General features: G+C 46.4%; 1 protein-coding gene across 1 annotated transcript in view; it reads right to left on the bottom strand.

The window, feature by feature from the left end:
* LOC123771726 (tetratricopeptide repeat protein 28) overlaps positions 1–18333 on the bottom strand; it is a 79892-nt gene extending 61559 nt beyond the window's left edge. Inside the window, exons 1-2 of the mRNA XM_045764446.2 lie at positions 18184–18333; positions 17885–18032 (exon numbers count right to left, since the gene is read on the bottom strand). Coding sequence (XP_045620402.1) covers positions 17885–18032; positions 18184–18333 — 298 coding nt within the window. The remainder of the gene's footprint in view (positions 1–17884; positions 18033–18183) is intronic.
* Positions 18334–22190: the final 3857 nt, after the last annotated feature.

Genomic DNA, 22190 nt, shown 5'->3' on the forward strand with positions numbered 1-22190 from the left:
TGGCCCCAGGTTCGTAAGAGTTTGCGTAACTCCTTCGTGAATCTGGCCCCCAGGTTCGTAAGTGCTTGTGTAACTGCCTTCGTGAATCTGGCCCCAGGTTCGTAAGTGCTTGTGTAACTGCCTTCGTGAATCTGGCCCCCAGGACTAGGCCCTCTAGGCCCTAGCCTCTGGCTCCCATCCGTGACTTTACAACAATTCTGTACAAGGACCAGGGACATCGTGGCACTAACCTGAGAACCATTTCACCTCTGTTCCTGTACCATGGTTCTCACAAGTAGCTCTGTGATTGGTCAGTGGTGCCGAAGGGCGTGGTCAGAACGCCTTAGAAGGCGGAGTCTAATATCATCTCGGAGTCATTACTTCAAGAAAGGTCTTCAGTGTTGGCTGGATTGTAAGAAAATGGAAAGCCACAAGAAAATGGGAAACCTCAAGAAAATGGGAAGCCACAAGCTTCGATCCCGGGCGAGAAACATTGGGTAAAGTTTCTTTAACCCTGATGTCCCCTGTTACCTAGCAGTAAATAGGTACCTGGGAGTTAGTCAGCTGTCACGGGCTGCTTCCTGGGAATGTGTGTGTGTGTTTGTGTGTTAAGATATATATACTCTAAACACAGTAGAGTATATATGTAATAGATATAATAGAGGAAAAATAGATTGGTTAGAAAGGTGGGGTCGAAGAGCTAATCGCTCGATTCTGCAGACACAAATAGTAAAAACATCCTTCAACTCTAACAGTCCCGAAAATGCGCAATAGTTTCAACCCTGGAGTTGGTTGAACAAAGTACGTAGTTGTACATATATATTGGACGGTCCACTCTGCAAGCACTCCACGCACTTTAGCACATCTTAGTACATCTTAGGTGTGTACACACACTTTACAAGCACACCAAGCACTTCAGTACATCTTAGTACATCTTAGGTGTGTACACACACTTTACAAGCACACCAAGCACTTCAGTACATCTTAGTACATCTTAGGTGTGCACACACACCTTACAAGCACACCAAGCACTTCAGTACATCTTAGTACATCTTAGGTGTGCACACACACCTTACAAGCACACCAAGCACTTCAGTACATCTTAGTACATCTTAGGTGTGTACACACACTTTACAAGCACACCAAGCACTTCAGTACATCTTAGTACATCTTAGGTGTGTACACACACTTTACAAGCACACCAAGCACTTCAGTACATCTTAGTACATCTTAGGTGTGCACACACACCTTACAAGCACACCAAGCACTTCAGTACATCTTAGTACATCTTAGGTGTGTACACACACCTTACAAGCACACCAAGCACTTCAGTACATCTTAGGTGTGCACACACACCTTACAAGCACACCAAGCACTTCAGTACATCTTAGTACATCTTAGGTGTGTACACACACCTTACAAGCACACCAAGCACTTCAGTACATCTTAGTACATCTTAGGTGTCTAGGTGTGTGAAGGCTGTTCTACTATTTGCAAGTTTCTAATATATCTATATCAGTTTCTAATACACAAATTTTTAGAGTTTTTAAAAATTTAAACAAGATTTGCAACGAGGCTCTTCCCAGAATTACGAGAGATGGGATATAAAGAAAGACTGAATGAACCAAACCTGAAGATGCAACAAATGAGGAATGGGAGACATGATCGAGACATATAAAATAGGAGATTTGACAGAAAAAGGCGAAATATTCCCAATAAACAACAACGGAACAAGAGGCCATGAATGGAAATATGATAAAAAAAAAAAGAGTCGCAGAGATAATACCAAAATTCTTTTAGCATCAGTAGTAAGGAAAATGGAATAAATTAAAAGAAGCAGGTTGTAGCAGCGCCGGGCCCCAGGAGCTATGACCCGACTCCGCACCCACAAGGTGAGTACAAACCGGTGAGTACCTCCACACCATATCAGCGGCCCCCATGGTGAGTATCGACACTCCCATAATTAATACCCATTGGAATGCACTCCCTGCTTCCCCCCCCCCCCTTCCCTTCCCCCCCATCCCCTCCCCCCCTTCCACTCCACCCCCCCCCCCTTCCCCTACCCCCTCCTGGGGTACAGATAATGGTCGTGGGCTTTGTTGTACCTACATGTACCCTTGTTGTACCCATGTGGACCATGTCACTATCTACATACATCACACATACACCAGCATCCACCATACTCATCCAACTCAGCCACACTGGCATCCACCAATACTCATCCACCAATACTAACTGTTATACACTACATGATCACCCATCTGACTCATCACTATCACCTTAGCAGACGATGAGTCACGATAACGAGGCTGAAGATATGATGAGCGAACCATATACGTCAGAAGATGAGCAGACGACGACGTTTCGGTCCGTCTCGGACCATTATCACGTCGAATGAGAATCATAGATGGACAGAAACGTTGTCGTTTCAGCCTTGAAGATTCTCAAGTATTAGGAAAGTGCACTCTTGAAATCGCCTACAGGTAATTTACAGGCATTCAATTATCCCCCCTTTCTCAAATCAACTCACTTAGTTTATTCTTCATTATTCACTTTCAATCGTTTATTCAAAAAAAAAAATCCTTCACCGACATTCACTTCAGCAATCTCCATTTATCCAAGATTATTCACTAAATTAATCCATTATCCACTTATACGAGTTGGTGTTTGGCTTGAACTTTGGGAGAAGTTATAGCAAACAACTGAACATAATACGTTCTTACACACACACACACACACACACACACACACACACACACACACACACACACACACACACACACACAGTTGATTGTACAATTGAGAGGCGGGACCAAAGAGCCAGAGCTCAACCCCCGCAAGCACAACTAGGTACGTACACACACACACACACATACACTGGTCGTAGTCATAATGGCCCCGGTTCGATTCCCGGCCGAGCCAGAAGCAAAAATGGCAGAGTTTCTTTCACCCTTATGTGCCTGTTCACCTAGCAGTAACTAGGTACCTGGGAGCTAGACAGCTGCTACGTGCTGCTTCCTGGGGATGTGTGTGTGTGTGTGTGTGTGTGTGTGTGTGTGTGTGTGTGTGTGTGTGTGTGTGTGTGTGTGTGTGTGTGTGTGTGTGTGTGTGTATGTGTGTGTGTGTGTGTGTTAGAGAGAAATATATGTAGTAGACATAATAGAGGAAAAATAAAATTGGTTAGAAAGGCGGGGTCCAAGAGCTAATAGCTTGATTCTGCAGATACAAATAGCAAATACACACACGGCTGCAAGTTCAGAGAACAAAGAATATCAGAGAGACTTATCTCTCAAGGAGAAGCAGTGGGAGACAGAATCACCACATACAAAATACTCAGGAGTAAACAGGGCCACACAAGGAGTATTAACCGCAAGTACTTCACAAAAGACTCAGATTCAAACATTAGACTGGGATGCTCTCGGACGTAGGTTCGAATCCTCGTCACGGCCCTTGTGGATGATAGTGGGGTAAGGCGTGTTCAGAGGCGTGGTGCTGGGAGCAGGGTCAATACCCAGCTTTGATAGGAGATATGACAAAGCTCAATAGGATTAGGAACCCATACGCTCGTCGATTATCGGTTGTGAGGCGGGACCCAAGAGTCATAGCTTATCCTCAGTAAATACCAAAGAACACACACACACACACACACACACACACACACACACACACACACACACACACACACACACACACACACACACACACACACACACACACTGTGTGTGTGTGTGTGTGTGTGTCACTTTTAGTGTCAGAGTAGTTAACAAATGGAATGCATTAGGAAGTGATGTGGTGGAGGCTGACTCCATACACAGTTTCAAATGTAGATATGATAGAGCCCAATAGGCTCAGGAACCTGTACACCAGTTGATTGACAGTTGAGAGGCGGGACCAAAGAGCCAGAGCTCAACCCTCGCAAGCACAAATAGGTGCTTGCAGAATAGACAAATAGTCTATTCCATCCAGCGGTCGACCCCACAGACGTATTCATAAATTTTTACATGCTGTTCATTCAAAATAGGAATTTTCTCAAATATAAATTAACATTATAATATATTAGCATATTGTGCATATATAGGCATAGGTTAGATTAGGTGTTTAGGTTCTGTTGGCGATTATTTGTATTTGTAGTAAGTGGGTGAAGCATTTACAGCGTTGGGGTTCGAACACAAGTCGTCAGTGAAGCACTTGTTCCGGAAGTGTTCGAACGTCAGCAGTTGTGAGTCGTGTGTAAACCGTTTTTCATTCATAAACAGTTGAGGGGGGTTGGCGGGTGGATGGAATGAACTTTTGGGTCTATGTTTGGAGGGCGGACTGAACCAGTGTATGACAACCTATAAAACCATAGAGCAGCGTATGTGGTGACCAACATACACCACTTATATGTGGTGTGTCGACCAATGAGGAAGCAGGTCAGCGCGCGTGATGACCAATGAATGAGCAGATCGCCCCGCGTGTCGACCAAAAAGCGAGCAGATCGCCCCGCGTGTCGACCAATAAGCCAGCAGATCAGCGCGTGAATCAACCAATAAGCGAGCAGATCGCCCCGCGTGTCGACCAATAAACCAGCAGATCGCCCCGCGTGTCGACCAATAAGCCAGCAGATCGCCGCGCGTGTCGACCAATAAGCCAGCAGATCGCCCCGCGTGTCGACCAATAAACCAGCAGATCGCCCCGCGTGTCGACCAATAAACCAGCAGATCAGCGCGTGAATCAACCAATAAGCGAGCAGATCGCCCCGCGTGTCGACCAATAAGCCAGCAGATCGCCCCGCGTGTCGACCAATAAACCAGCAGATCGCCCCGCGTGTCGACCAATAAGCCAGCAGATCGCCCCGCGTGTCGACCAATAAGCCAGCAGATCGCCCCGCGTGTCGACCAATGAGCACAGGAATCACAGCATTAGAAGGGACAGCCAGGCGAATGATGTGATAATGGCTGAGATGACTAGGAGCCCCCAGGCTTAAGACTAGCCACCACTATTGTGGTGTCAGGAGGCATATTCCTCCAAGGAGCGGCCATGCACTCAACCCCCAACCCAACCCCAACCCACCTTCAAGGTCCCCACTAGCTCTGCCTCCACTCCACACCTTCAAGGTGGGGGTGGAGGCAGTGAGTCCACCTCCCACCCAAAGTGGGGCCACCTCCCACCCAAAGTGGGGCCACCTCCCACCCAAAGTGGGGCCACCTCCCACCCAAAGTGGGGCCACCTCCCACCCAAAGGAGCCCGGCCACTCCTCCAGAACACCCCTATAAGGAATGTGGACTGACTCCTATGACTAGAGTGGCTAAACATCTTCAAGAAAAGAAACTTTCAATGATCTATACACAGTTTGCAATGGGTAGACCCGTCCAGTGGGTAGCCCTGACCAGTGGGTAGCCCTGCCCAGTGGGCACCCCTGCCCAGTGGGCACCCCTGCCCAGTGGGCACAATCTGTGGACTCAGCTTACCTCAAGCCTTTGGACGTGATGGTGTGGGATTGAGGGGGTATTCTGAATGCACTCCCCCACTCCCTCCCTCCATCCCTTCCCCCCTTCCCTCAATCCCTCCTATCCTTCCTGCACTCTACCCCCTCCCATCTCCATCCCACATCCATTCCAGGGAAGGGGCGCTCTCTCTCCAACACTCCACTTCACTGCCTTTCCCCCTCCCCCCTCCCTCCCCTATCCTTTCCTACCCCTCTTCTAACACCACAACCTATCCAGTCCTCGTCCAGGCACCTGTAGACCCCCCCCTCCCCCCACTTCATCAGGGATAGTCCCTGCATCCTAAAGAGGATAGCAAAGAACTAAACACACACACACACACACACGCACACACACACACACACACACATTATTATTATTAGAGATATTAGAAAGAACTTTTTTAGTGTCAGAGTGGTTGACAAATGGAATGCATTAGGAAGTGATGTGGTGGAGGCTGACTCCATACACAGTTTCAAATGTAGATATGATAGAGCCCAATAGGCTCAGGAACCTGTACACCTGTTGATTGACAGTTGAGAGGCGGGACCAAAGAGACAGAGCTCAACCCCCGCAAGCACAACTAGGTGAGTACAACTAGGTGAGTACACACATTACAATACAAACAAGTGAGGTAGGGGGGGGAGGGAGTATGCGGAAAAGTACTATACATGGGGGTAATGAATTACCTAACAGGCAGGAACCAGAGAGTGATAGTGAGGGGGCGAGAAGTGGAACTAGTGTGCAGTAAGAAGCTGAGTACCTCAAGGAATGGAGCTGGGACCCCCACACTATTGCTCACTTATGTAAATGACTTATATATACAGGAGTTGAGTCTTATATGTAAATGTTTGCACATGATGCAAAAGCTAATGAGTTGTGACAGATGAGGAATGCAACATTCTCAAAGATGACTTAAAACAAGCTGCAAAAACTGGTCCATGAAAAATGGCTACTAGAGTTCAATCCCAGCATGTGTAAGGTGATGGAAAGGGAAGCTACCCTCATAACCTCAACATCTCTCCTTACTTCATTAACTACAACTCTTATTATTAATACCGGAATAGAGATTGTAACACTATTCACCATCTTTATGTAGGTCAATCTTAAAGAACTGCCACACTCTTAACTTCCACCCCTGTATGCCATCTGCAGGTCGGCGTTCAATCCCCCGAGGGTCCAGGTGCACCATTCCTTTCCCCCGTCCCATCCCAAATCCTTATCCTGACCCCTTCCCAGAGCTATATAGTCGTGATGGCTTGGCACTTTCCCCCTGATAGTGCCCTTCCCTTCTAACTGCCTCCACAAAGGCCAATTATATTTAATAAAGTGATCTTATTCTTAAGGTGTTTGCTGTGTTCCTCTTCACTAATCCTTTACTGAAGGATTGAAGGACCGGGCCGCGGGGTCACTGAGCCCCGAAAGCATCTCAAGGTAACCTCAAGATAAGGTTCTGTATGTCTCCAGTTTTCCAAACAATGAAAAAATTGCTTGTCTGCCCTTTTGCAATAGGCAAGGTATTGCAAAAAGTGCAAAAAATTGCACTCTCACTGCAGAGTGAGTTATGCACTCTGTTGCATAACTCACTCTGCAGCAGAGTGAGTTATGCACTCTGTTGCATAACTCACTCTGCAGCAGAGTGAGTTATTGGATGAATGATAACTCAACCTGTCCTCCTACAACCTGTCCTCCTACAACCTGTCCTCCTACAACCTGTCCTCCTACAACCTGTCCTCCTACAACCTGTCCTCCTACAACCTGTCCTCCTACAACCTGTCCTCCTACAACCTGTCCTCCTACAACCTGTCCTCCTACAACCTGTCCTCCTACAACCTGTCCTCCTACAACCTGTCCTCCTACAACCTGTCCTCCTACAACCTGTCCTCCTACAACCTGTCCTCCTACAACCTGTCCTCCTACAACCTGTCCTCCTACAACCTGTCCTCCTACAACCTGTCCTCCTACAACCTGTCCTCCTACAACCTGTCCTCCTACAACCTGTCCTCCTACAACCTGTCCTCCTACAACCTGTCCTCCTACAACCTGTCCTCCTACAACCTGTCCTCCTACAACCTGTCCTCCTACAACCTGTCCTCCTACAACCTGTCCTCCTACAAAGCACGTCGCTTTTCGCCCGTATGCATTCCATAAGGCCAAAAATTGTCGTGTTAGACAATGAAAACGGCTGACGAAAGTGACCTACTGTCCCGTTTTCTGTTTTGGGTTCTCTGGGAGGTTAGGCTAAAAAGGCATCTTAATACGACAGTTTCTTGACGTTTTGGGAAATGTTAGGGCTGGACACCCACCTGCTGGGACACTGAGACTCGGCTCGGGTGTCCCAGCGCCCAGGCTGATATCCCCACAGATATCACATAAACTACTCAACATGTTCTAAACTAGTAAGTTTAACAATGGCATTTAGGAACCAAGGAAAAGAGGCCTTAAGAATATTATATATATATATATATATATATATATATATATATATATATTATATAACGAGCATGAATAACGCAAAAATATAAATAATTATTCACCCAAGCGTTCAAAATGAAAACCAGTGGGAGACCATTAATCAATGGATGCAGAGGACGGGCACACACCTTTACCAGCGCCCCGCTCTATACAAGAAGGGTGGTTGTAGAATCCCTGGTCTAATCCCTACGAATTCCTTTCCCCCTCCCCTTGCCTCCCCTAGCCAGAGGTAGGCAAGGGGGCAGGTTTAATGGGGATTACAAGGGGGCAGGTTTAAGAGGGATTGTAAGGGGGGCCAACAGAAAACGGGATTAATCAGAATTGAAGACCAGGTGTGAGTAATCTACTGATTACTTATTCTATCCTAGAATATGGATAGGATATCCTGGGATATGTCCCAGCCCCCTGCGACAATGCGCACACGCGTGGACGCACGCATATACGCGAGCGCATGCGCAAACGTATAAACACACAAACAGTCCTTGGACCTATACAGTTTCTTATATATGTAAATGATAGAGGGAATAGACTCGTTCCTCTCATTGTTTGCTGATGATGCAAAAATTATGAGGAGGATTAAGACGGAGGAAGATAGTATGAGGCTACAAGATGACCTAGAAAGACTGAAGGAATGGTCCAACAAGTGGCTACTAAAGTTCAACCCGAGTAAATGTAAGGTAATGAAACTAGGTGGTGGAAACAGGAGGCCAGACACAGGATACCGAATGGGAGATGAAGTAATTCACGAAACGGACAGAGAGAAAGATCTAGGAGTTGATATCACACCAAACCTGTCTCCTGAAGCCCACATCAAAAGAATAACATCTGCGGCGTATGCGAGGCTGGCTAACATCAGGACTGCTTTCAGGAACCTGTGTAAGGAATCATTCAGAACCTTGTATACCACATATGTAAGACCAATCCTGGAGTATGCGGCCCCAACATGGAGCCCGTACCTTGTCAAGCACAAGACGAAGCTGGAAAAAGTCCAAAGGTATGCCACTAGGCTAGTCCCAGAACTAAAAGGCATGAGTTACGAGGAAAGGCTGCGTGAAATGCACCTCACGTCGCTGGCAGACAGAAGAGCTCGAGGAGACATGATCACCACATACAAAATCCTCAGGGGAATTGACAGGGTAGATAAGGATAGATTATTTAACACGGGTGGCACACGAACAAGGGGACACAGGTGGAAGCTAAGTGCCCAATTGAGCCACAGAGACGTTAAAAAGAACTTTTCCAGTGTCAGAGTAGTTAACTAATGGAATGCATTAGGCAGTGATGTGGTGGAGGCTGACTCCATACACAGTTTCAAATGTAGATATGATAGAGCCCAGTAGGCTCAGGAACCTGTACACCAGTTGATTGACAGTTGAGAGGCGGGACCAAAGAGCCAGAGCTCAACCCCCGCAAGCACAAATAGGTGAGTACACACACACATATATATACACACACACACACACACACCAGTGACGTCATTTCCCCCAAACAATCCCTGTGACACTGTCTAAGACCCTCCAAAGTGAACATCTTTCAAGATACTTAAATTGTTGGAATGACATCATCTCCTGGTTAGCTAGTCGTGCTGGAGGAAGGAAGCAACAACCTGGTAATTCCATGCTTGGTAGTTACTTGATGGGGGGGGGGAGGGGCGGGGAGGGGGGTTGGCGGGTGGGGGGGAGAGTGTCATTCTTGAGAGAGGTCTTGGACATGTCCAGGGTCGGGGAGGACATGTTTTCTGTGGCTTTTGTTCAAGCGTAAACTGACTGGCAACAAGTCCTTTGTGTCTGAGCGTCTGAGTCTCAGATTGGCGAGGATTATGTTAAGTTGCTCCTTGGATATGTGGCCCTTAAGTTGCTCCTTGGATATGTGGCCCTTAAGTTGCTCCTTGGATATGTGGGCCTTAAGTTGCTCCTTGGATATGTGAGCCTTAAGTTGCCCCTGGATATGTGGGGCATAAGTTGATCCTTGGATATGTGGCCCTTAAGTTGCTCCTCGGATATGTGGCCCTTAAGTTGCTCTTTGGATATGTGGGCCTTAAGTTGCTCCTTGGATATGTGGCCCTTAAGTTGCTCCTTGGATATGTGGGCCTTAAGTTGCTCCTTGGATATGTGGCCCTTAAGTTGCTCCTTGGATATGTGGGCCTTAAGTTGCTCCTTGGATATGTGGGCCTTAAGTTGCTCCTTGGATATGTGACCTTAAGTTGCCCTTGGATATGTGGCCTTAAGCCCCCCCTGGATATATGGGCCTAAGCATTAATGGACCAAGAGAACAAAGCTACGAGAACAAGCTGAGAAAACAAGCCTTCACTACGCTGAAAAAAAAATGAGGCAAAGAGGGGACATGATTGCGACATATAAGATTTTAAGAGGCCTTGGCAGCTGCCTTCAACTGTTCCCAGCTGACTACACGTATGCACACACACCTGCCTACACCCACACCTGCCTACACCCATCCTCACCATACAGGTCTGGCGCGCCCCCCAAAATCATTGGAGAGAGGGGACTTGGACTGGAGAGTTAAGAGGAGGGTCTGGGATAGGGAGGGCTTGGACAGGGGGGGGGGGATGGGATAGGAGGGGGGATGGGATAGGAGGGGGGATGGGATAGGAGGGGGAAGGGATAGGAGAGGGGGGGACAGGGACGTGACGATCCTCGGGCTGTGACAGACATTTACGATTTCGGGCTGAATCTGTCTTGAATAGTCCCACTGACTTTATGAGCGGACGACCCGCCAGCTCCTCGAAGACTACCGCTGAGCGCTGTTCTGTGTGGTCCTGCCTCCCACCTCACGCCCACGCCCGCACGCCCACACCCCCTCCACACACACACACACACACACACACACACACACACACACACACACACACACACACACACACACACACACACACACACACCCATACAGGTGGTGTTTGCTGCAAAGTACCAGAGTGTGTAAGGTTGGGGGCCCAAAAGTTGTCGTTTCGTGTTATTGAATTAGGTTCAAATGGCATCATTCCACACCTGCCTACAAACATGCACAAACCTCCCGCACCCACCAAGACTCGCCCATACACACACACACACACACACACACACACGAGGCACTAAATTACAAATCTGTCTCATTTACAGATATATTTCCCATACGGTCCTAGAGAAATTAATCAGGAGACTAAGGTGAATGACCTCAAAATTGCACCTGTTGCAGGCGACATGTCTCTCTCTCTCTCTCTCTCTCTCTCTCTCTCTCTCTCTCTCTCTCTCTCTCTCTCTCTCTCTCTCTCTCTCTCTCTCTCTCTCTTTCTCTCTTGGTATCATTCTGAAGGCTTCATTAAACGTGTTGGCAACTCAATGATCTCTTCACTGAAACTATTAAATAACTCTATGGATATCACAACCAGCATTTCAGTCCTGCTTCATGAAAATCCGAGGATAGCGGGAGTGGTAGATGCTCAAATATCTTGCTGCGACACTGGAGCCGACCCCGAATGGCCTATGACACTCCCATCCCCCACATGCGTCATGTGTGAAAGATTCGCAAGGCTGACCCGAAATGTCGGGCCTCCAACATTGAACAGACAGACAGACATTTTTCTTTTAAAGATAATATCATCCCCGTCTTCAGGGTAAAGTGATTAAATCATAACACCAAACCCCATTCTCACATCATCTGGATAATTATGTACAGTTTCAATAATAGTCTACTGTAAACTGGCAAGGAACCTTTGTCTTGAAACAGGAAAAAATATTCTAAAGTTTTAATTTTATTGTATTATAGATCGATGGTTTAAAATATAAAAAATCTATGGTTAATTCGTTTTCTTTGAAATGGTTTAAAACCTAGGTTTTCTTCAAAATTAAATTCTGGGGGATGCTCAAATTTCATATTTCTGTTTGTTTCGCATGCCTGAAAGTAATGTTTTACCATAACAAAATTTAGCCTACCCAAACCAAACCTATTCTAACCTAACCTTAACCCAACCTAACCATGGGTTGGGAGCAGATACTTGTACTAATTATGTACTGGTTTTGAAATGATTACCTCAACCTGTCGTACCGTTAACGACAGGTTGAAAAATAATTAAGTATATACACACACACACACACACACACATACACATACACACACACACACACACACACACACACACACACACACACACACACACACACACACACACACACAGAAGCAGGGGGGAGGGGGGGTTTCCTGACAACTTCACTACACACCATCTTTATCACTGGTCACCATCTTCACTGTATCCTCTTATCCAAACACAATCTTCATCACAGTATAAACATATTCACTAAACACACACAGAACTTTCGACACAAACCATCTATATTAAACCTAACCTTCTTTATCACTGTGAATCATCTTCACTATATATATATATATATATATATATATATATATATATATATATATATATATATATATATATATATATATATATATATATATATATATATATATAACTGAAAACTCACACCCCAGAAGTGACTCGAACCCATACTCCCACAACTGGTATGTACAGGGACGCCTTAATCCGCTTGACCATCACGACCGGACATAAGGAAGTGATAGCCGAGGCTATATGAACCACTTCCCCGCCGGCACTTGGATGGTAATCTTGGGCATAGCATTTTTATCAAATCACCTCATTCTTTGGGGCACACGTGAGGAACACAAATGCAAACAAGCCTGAATGGTCCCCAATGGGTTCGAGTCACTTCTGGGGTGTGAGTTTTCAGTTGTATATAGTCCTGGGGACCATTCAGGCTTGTTTGCATTTGTGTTCCTCACGTGTGCCCCAAAGAATGAGGTGATTTGATAAAAATGCTATGCCCAAGATTACCATCCAAGTGCCGGCGGGGAAGTGGTTCATATAGCCTCGGCTATCACTTCCTTATGTCCGGTCGTGATGGTCAAGCGGATTAAGGCGTCCCTGTACATACCAGTTGTGGGAGTATGGGTTCGAGTCACTTCTGGGGTGTGAGTTTTCAGTTGTATATAGTCCTGGGGACCATTCAGGCTTGTTTGCATATATATATATATATATATATATATATATATATATATATATATATATATATATATATATATATATATATATATAAGAGAGGCATCTATTACAAGGCTGGCAACAGCATTTAATCTCAGGTAAGGAAGAAGGATGAGCAGGTCTGCCAGCAGGTCAGACCAGACCAGCATTTAGTAAACACAGCCGAGCCCCCAGTCACCCCCCAGTCAGTACATCCCGGCAGTTAACCAGTCACCTGAACCCACCAGTTTGGCCATTCGAAAAAAACGTCAAGCAGGCAGGCAAGCCGGCAGCAAGCCAGGCAGGCAAGCAGGCAAGCAGCCAGGCAGATCAGACAGACAGTTAGCCAATGGCTGCTGCAACTAGTTACCTATTGTCAAAGTGTGGCAATAACTCGCTCACGGGTTAAGTTCCCCAGCACGCACAAAGGTGATCTAATTAACCTGAGTCAACTGTTGACCTCTCAAGGCTTCAGTGGAGATTTCTTCAAGCTCCCCCACCTCCTCAGCCTGGATGGGCCTTGTCAAGTTGTTCACTCAGCCACAGCTGACTGGCGTTCCTGCCAGGCAAGCAATGAACTTGAAACACACACACACACACACACACACACACACACACACACACACACACACACACACACACACACACACACGCTCCCGCACGCCATAGTTAGCAAATGGAATGCACCAGGAAGTGATGTGGTGGAGGCTCACTCCATACACAGTTTCAAATATAGATATGACAGAGCTTGATAAGCTCCTGAATCTGTACCCCAGTACATTGACGGCGGGACCAAAGAGCCAAAGCTCAACCCCCGCAAGCACAACTAGGTGAGTACTGCTGGAACTCTGAGCAATAGACAATATGATATCTATAGATAAGTAAGTAGGGAAGTAGCAGAGCCACAGACCAACATCACTGATAAGCAACCCCCCCCACCCCCCACTTGGGCTGGACGGTAGAGCGACGGTCTCGCTTCATACAGGTCGGCGTTCACTCCCCGAGAAGGTGATCAAATACCAATGTGGGTTCAGGAAGGGGAAGACATGTCTAACAAAGTTAGTAGAGTTCTATTGCAAGTTGACGGAGATAACAGAAGCGAAACCACGCGAAGGATTGAGCAAGTACAACTTCCTAGTGGCTGGAAGATACTATTTTACACAGGAAAGTATTGCTCAATCTTGAGAAATAAGCTACTACTGAACTTTAATCAAAGCAAATGCAATAATTTTATGAACAGAAGAGAGAAAACTAAAAAAGCCAGCAGTCCAGAACGAAGGAGTGGCAACGGAACCAACGCAAAGTAACCGTAAAGTAACCGCAAAGTAAACACAAAGTAACCGCGAAGTAACCGCAAAGTAACCGCAAAGTAACCGCAAAGTAACCGCAAAGTAAACACAAAGTAACCGCAAAGTATCTGCAAAGTAACAGCAAAATAACAGCAAGGTAACCGCAAAGTAACCACAAAGTAACCTCAAGGTAACCTCAAGGTAACCTCAAGGTAACCGCAAGGTAACCGCAAGGGAACCGCCAAGTAACCGCAAGGTATCCGCAAAATAAGGTGACGAAAAAGTGGGTACAGATACTTGGGAGTAGACAGCAAGCCTCCCAAGACAGACGCCCCAACGTCTTGACGACCTTCGGGGAGCTCGGCAAGCAACCTTCGGAGTACTTTGAGTAACCTTTTGTAAGGAAGACCCCTTACCATGTGCTGGTTCGGGGCTTAGCGTCCCCGCGGCCCGGTCATCACCCAGGTCTCCTTCTTGGGTATGGTGTCTCAAACTGTCTTCTTACAAAGAACGTCGCATTTCGGCCGAATGCGTTACATACGGCCAAAAATTGATGTACTAGAAAAACTGGAAGCGGCTGGCGAAAGTGAGGTACTCTCCCGTTTTCTGTTTTGGGTCCTCTGGTAGGTTAGGAGAGACCACTCTAAACTGACCCGTTTCCAGTTTACCGTTAAACTGAGCTAGTGTAGTTTCAGAAGCAAACGCGAAAGGCAGTTTTATAAGTAAACATAAGATACACTTGATGACGCTACACAAATTCATGCAGGTCGGCGTTCAATCCCCGCGACCGTCCATAAGTGATTGGGGCACCATTCCTTCCTCTCCCCCCCCCCTGTCCCATCCCAAATCCTTATCCTGACCCCTTCCTAAGTACTATATACAGTCACAATGGCTTGACGCTTTCTCCTACATATTTCCCCTTCCCCTTTGCAACATTCACAAAACCTGAATCCTATTTCTGCGCATTACTGCCAAAGCCCACATATTTACCTCTACATATATACTGATCTTTTACATATCCTGAGAAATATGGACGTAGATATTCCCGCCCAAAAAGAAAAAATTTGGTCCCTTTTAGTTTCGTATTCTTTGGTTCACATGTATATGATGCCTGGATGAGCAAACATGTATACGAGCGAATATTTCTGGGTAATCCCCTTTGGGAGCTCTTCTGAGGGGCGCCTTCTTCCATCTTTAAGAGGGATGTAAACTTAGAGACTGTCTCCTCCTGAACAAAACGCAAGTAAAATATTACACACACACACACACACACACACACACACACACACACACACACACACACACACACACACACACACACACACACACACACACATACACACAGGTACGCGCGCACACACACACACACACACGCATACACACACGCACACACACACGCATACACACACGCACACACACACACACACACACACACGGCAAGTTAATTTCTTTCACAGGAGGAAAAATATATATTCCATTTGAGGGAGTATTAAAGGAGATATTGCGACAGAAGACTCTTGTTGGTCCGGGTGCTTTATGCCCGTGTGTGTGTGTGTGTGTGTGTGTGTGTGTGTGTGTGTGTGTGTGTGTGTGTGTGTGTGTGTGTGTGTGTGTGTGTGTGTGTGTGTGTGTGTGTGTTCGTTGCAGGAGTCCCTTGAAGGGGCAGAGCTGCAGTTTAGGAAGCGGTGACACAATCATGTGTGTGTGTGGTGACACAACACACACACACACACACACACACACACACACACACACACACACACACACACACACACACACACACACACACACACACATACACACACACACACACACACACACCTCTAACGACTCGAGAGAGACCTGGGAGTGGACGTAACACCTAATCTAACTCCTGAAGCACACATAAATAGGATATCGACAGCAGCGTCCTCTACCCTAGAAAAAGTTAGAACATCATTCAGGAACCTAAATCAGGAGACACTTAGAGCGCTTTACACTGCCTACGTGAGGCTAATCTTAAGAGTATGCCGCCCCATCATGGAGTCCCCACCTGAAGAAACATTTAAAGAAACTGGAAAAGGTTCAGAAGTTTGCGACGACGTTCGTCCCAGAATTGCAAGGGATGAGTTATGAAGAGCGCCTGAAAGAACTGAACTTGACTACGCTAGACAAAAAAGGACATAGAAAGAGGCATGATAGAGATGTATAAAATACTTAGAGGGGGAATTAATAGAGTGGAAATAGAGGAACTGTTCACATTGAACACCAAGAGGACATGAGTGGAAGCTTGAACCTCAGATGAGTCGTAGAAATATTATTAAAGTTTTCATTTAGATTAAGAGTAGAGGGAAAACCCGCCAAACACACCGAAACTACGACGTTGGTACAACGTTCGAACAAGTTTTAACACCTCCTAACCAGTTATAACAATCAATATAGCAAGTTGTAACAACGTTCTAATACGTCATAAACACGTTAAGCCAAGATGTAACAACTTTATTACAAGTTGTAACAAACGGAAAATAGAGACAGTTACGGTTTGTGTTTCCAGAAAATGGAATGAGCTAAAGTAACAGGTTGTGGAAACAAACTCCATTTATAACTTTAAAAGCAAATATGTTAGGGGAAAAGAGGACAGGTGTCATTGCTTTAAACAATTGACATTTAGGAAAAAAAAAACAGGGCTCCAGGAGCTAATATTCGATCCTGCAGGCACAAATAGGCGAGTACACCTTGGTGAGGACACACACAGAACCCCCCCCCCCACTCCTAGGGTGGGGGGGGTCGCTATACACAATCACTATACAACACTACACAATCAACACTATACACAATCTCCTCTAACTCGTTCTCCTCCCTTTCTCTTACCCCTTTACCCCCCCCCCCTCACTAACCCCGCAATGGGAAGGGGGGTGAGGGGAAGAGGAAGGGGTGGGAAGGGGGTGAAAAGAAGCTTGAGCGAGAGTCAAGAAAATCTGTAACCCTTTCACTAATTTGTAACTTTCAAGAGGCATATGAATGTCCTTCAAAACATTTCCCTCCTTGAAGTAATTTACAACTATTAACGTTAATATAACTTATATGACGGCTTAATATATGACGATCGTTTGATTTGAGTGAATATATCATTATATATCGAGTCTCTCTGCACAGAACTCTCTACAGTTCTGGTAGATTGTTCTATACTGGAAAGAGGTGAACAGGCATCTCTACATACCAAGAATACACCCACTTTGGAACAGACGGCGCTATCCATAATAGTGACCCTCTTCGAAGAAAATGTCTATATTTTCAAGGGGCCAGATTCACGAAGCAGTTAGGTACTTACGAACGTGTACATCTTTTCTCAATCTTTGACGGCTTTGGTTACATTTATTAAACAGTTTGCAAGCATGAAAACTTGTCAATCAACTGTTGTTATTGTTATAAACAGCCTCCTGGTGCTTCGGAGCTCATTAACTGTTTAATAATTGTAAACAAAGCCACCAAAGATTGACAAAAGATGTACAGGTTCGTAAATACTTGCGTAACTGCTTCGTGAATCTGTCTCAAGATCAATTGAAAGAAGACTTCGATGTCCTCAAAGCAATCCAAACTCTCTCTTTAGCACTCACCAACTCTAGGAGTAACCAACTCTAGGACTTATTCATGAAAGATTCACTTACCTCTCAGTGGACTCTTCATGGCGGCCTCGACAAGTCCGGCCAGCAACTGGAGGGACTTGGGATCCTGGGCAAGTCCGCTGCTGAAGGCAGCCAGGGCATCTGCATGGCGCCCCAAGCACTGGAGAGCCACTCCCTGGCGGTAGTACGCCTGGCGGATCAGAGAACACAACATTAGTCATCCAGCTTCGCCTTCCAGAATACAAATATATTTACAAGCTGGTAAGCAAAACAATATGCAACACGGGGGATATCCACAGGTGGGAAAGATAACAGAAGCCGCCAAGGAGGGGGTGACGTACTAGGAGGGTGCACTGGGGTGACTTGCGAGTGTTCTTGCGAGTTCGAAAGGCACTTCGGAGGGTGAGCCAAGTCACCAGAGGGCGTCGCCGGCCGCGGGCAGCGGCGGTGGCGGCATCCTTACTGCCGCTACTACCACGCACCAGCACCATGCCGCCCTCCACCTTGGCACTGCGGTCTTCGGGTGCCACTGCAGGTCCGTCAGAGGGCCGAGTCAACGCATGGCTCTGGCACGTGTATGGACGGTTCCTTCTCTTGTCTCCTTAGCAAGAGAAAAGTGTGTCTCCCAACGGTAGCCTTTCTCTTGTCTGGGTTACCGCTCGGAGCCTCATCCCGTGACGCTAAGGTTAGCGGTTCCGTGATGCTAAAGTTAGCGGTTCAGCGATGGATTTCTTATAAACAAACTTTACACAGGTTTCTCTGTTAAGTACCACATTTATTTTATATATATTTTTATATATACGAGAGTTCTTACATTATTGTAGAGCCGCTAGTACGCGTAGCGTTCCGGGCAAGTCCTTAATCCTAATTTTTCCCCCTGAATACGACCCGCCAAATCGTTTAACAACCAGGTTACTGGTTTACTGTTGGGCGAACAGTAAACGGTTATTTTCCTGTTGGGTGAACAGAGGCTACAGGCGCCAAGTCAATCCTCCCCCGGCCAGGATACGAACCCAGGCTAAAGCACTCGCGAAACGCCAGGCGAGTGTGTTACCACTTCGCCAACGGGACTACTTCTATCCACTTATCCACATCCACTTAAATGTTTGACGTCACAGTGACGTCCGCCTCTGACGTCCAAAGTAACATCCAGCTCTAACGTCACAAGCATTTCAGTACCTCAATACTAGTTCAACACGAGTTGCAAAGTAATGTTTTGTTCACCAAAATGTCATCTGCAAAAGCAGTTGAAAGAAATCGAAAGGTGGAAACTCAATACACAAATTGCTAATGTTTCAGAAGAAATTATTGCTGTGGGGATTGCATGGGATTGGGGTGGGGGGGGAGGGATTGGGGGAATAGAAGGAATGGGAGAGGAGAAAGATGAGGAGGAGGAGGAGGGGGATGAGGAGGAGGAGAGGAGAAGAGGATGTGAAAGGAAAGAGTAGATAGAGGGTAAAAGGAAATAATGTGGGATAAGGGGGAATAGGATTAGAAGAGGTGGGAAAGGGAAGAGGAGGGGAAGTAGTGTGGGAAGGATCTACTCCCTAAATAAAGTCTTATACTCCCACTTAAGAAAAAAAAGGGACATACCCCAGGAAATATAACTCCAGGAATGTTAATGAAGAATCAGCTCCTATTCTCAAGACCAACTCTCAAGACAGCACGAAAGACCGCCTACCACCCCTCACTGCCAGCAGTCCATATACACGTATATACTTAGCTTTCCATTGACCAAATTACAGACCTATTTAATATAATTATATATCTTTTTATATATCAATCACCACCCGGCAATTTCAATCAAAGGGAGAGAGAGAGAATCAACATTAGCCACGCCAGTGACTGATAATCTCTTGAGCTCATTTTTCATACCCAAGGAACCTTCAGAGAGCTGGCCGGAGCTGCCAAGGATATTCCATCATAGCCTGCTGGAACCCCTCCCCCATCTCACCCCCTCCTCCCCATCTTCTTAATCCCAGCGCCCCCCCCCCTCCCCCTTCATTGCACGACTCCCCCATTCCCATCTCACGGAACAAGCTGCTATGACATAAGAAAAGTCAAGAGTTGTTACAATCGAAGACTGTTCAGTTTTCTTGAATTCTTAAAATGTTATAGTTCGTGTTCTTTATTTGTATGGGGCACTGCTGAGATATTAACTAGCTGCGAAGAGGGAATCTCCAGAGCGCCAGCAACAGCTGTGGAAACAGTGCCAGGAGTGCCAGGAGTGCCAGGAGTGCCAGGAAGCTAGACAAGGGAAGGAGCTGGGTCTCAGAGCCCCCCCCCCCCAGAGAGAACAGGGGAAGCCAGCAACATCACATATCCCCTCCCCCCCTTCCCCGGGACGGGGGTGTGGGGTGCCTAGAAACAGTGCCTGCTAATGGGTTGCAAAGGCCTAGTGTCAAGGAGAATGGAACCGCCCACTGGCCAACGGTTCAGGGTTCTTGTCTTTCTTGGAGGCAGAAATGAGTTGAGAGAGAGGAAGAGAGGGAGGGAGTGGGCCCTTGGAGAGACGGAATGGGCCTTTGGAGAGAGGGAATGGGTCCTTGGAGAGAGAGAAAGGTGGAACTCCTCCTCCAAACTCTGATCTTGGATATTTCCTCGGCTGTAATGGTGAATACTCAATCTCTGCCCAGATACCATTGACATATTTTACGATAGTGTATCCTAAAATGTTAAATCAATTCACGTTAATCACAAAGATCTTTGAGAATTAACTATAATCCCCTTTTGGGCACTTAGTATGATGGCATATCACTGCTTTCCCAACCCGCTTGTTTCACTGTCTGATGGAATTAACTGTCAAATCACCCTCCTAGAGACTTATACTACTGGCTGTGTACTATTGAAGGCAGGGGTTAAGGGAGGGCAGGGGTTGAGGGAGGGCAGGGGTTGAGGGAGGGCAGGGGTTGAGGGAGGGCAGGATTTAGGGAGGGGGAGGGTAAGACTGGCATCCGTGTGAGGAACTTGATTAATGTCTGGGAAGTAGAGGCAGGAGACGGAGGCAGGCGGCCGGGTGATGAACTTGAAATGCCGTAGATTAATGGATGGAAATCACCTGCCTCTTGGCAGGTGGCTGTCAAGTGGGAGGGATCCCTTGCCCTCCTGCCTTGCCCTCCTGCCCTACCCTCCGCCTCCTACCCTCCCCTCACCTCTATGTTCTCTCAAGATGGTGCATCTGTTCCCAAACTCCGCCTTTTTAGCTAACGGTAGTTCAATGGCTTGGTTTGTCTTAAATGTTCAACGTTACATATAGCCATTCAAAAGGCTTTGGAACATGCTCTTGTTGAACACCGAGAACATGTTATCATACATACAGATTCGATAACAGCCACTGAAACCTTGCAGCGAGAACACATACGTGATACGATAACGTAGTGGAGGTCGGGTCCCTCGATTGTTTCAAGCGCGGGTTGGACATGTATATGAGTGGGATTGGGCGGTTATAGATAGGAGCTGCCTCGTATGGGCCAATAGGCCTTCTGCAGTTACATTTGTTCTTATGTTCTTATAACTCCCTCTGGTTGATACCTGCTTGATGGGGTTCTGGGAGTTCTTCTACTCCCCAAGCCCGGCCCGAGGCCAGGCTTGACTTGTGAGAGCTTGGTCCACCAGGCTGTTGCTTGGAGCGGCCCGCAGGCCCACATACCCACCACAGCCCGGTTGGTCCGGCACTCCTTGAAGGAAACAATCTAGTTTCCTCTTGAAGAATGTCCACGGTTGTTCCTGTAATCGGCTGGTTTCTTATTTACTTTCATTATCACTTGTTCCTTCAGACATTCTTCTTCCTTATCTGTGCTTCCAGTTTCCAATCTTGTCTTCTAGGACTATTCTTCCTTATTTTCATCAGTTTATATTTTTTCAATTCCTTTAGGATCTTGTATGTCATTATCACTCTGTCAATTCCCCCCTGTTAAGTATTTTATATGTATCTATCATGTCTCCCTCCATTTTTTTTAGCGTCGTAAGGTTTAGTTCTTTCAGTCTTACTTCATATCCCATCCCTTGCAATTCTGGAATGAACGCCGATGCAAACGTTTCATTTTTTTTTCTTGCGTGTTTTTTTATAAAAGGCTTCACAATGGGGCAGCATACTTTAAAACCTGTCTCATGTAGGTTGTATTCAGCGACCCAAATGCCTCCTTATTCAGGTTCCTGAATGATGTTCGAACTTTTGCTAGGGTAGAGTATGCCGCTGTTGTTGTTGTTGTTGTTGTTATAGATTTAGCTACACAGAACGAAATGTCCATGTAGCACGGTCTATGGTGAGCCCCGTCTAGGTACGTCGCTACTGACGTTATCTTATATATACGAACCTCCGAAGTTAGGTTAGGAGTGACACGTCCAC

This window comes from Procambarus clarkii, chromosome 14, assembly GCF_040958095.1.
Source record: "Procambarus clarkii isolate CNS0578487 chromosome 14, FALCON_Pclarkii_2.0, whole genome shotgun sequence".
Lineage (NCBI taxonomy): Eukaryota > Metazoa > Arthropoda > Malacostraca > Decapoda > Cambaridae > Procambarus > Procambarus clarkii.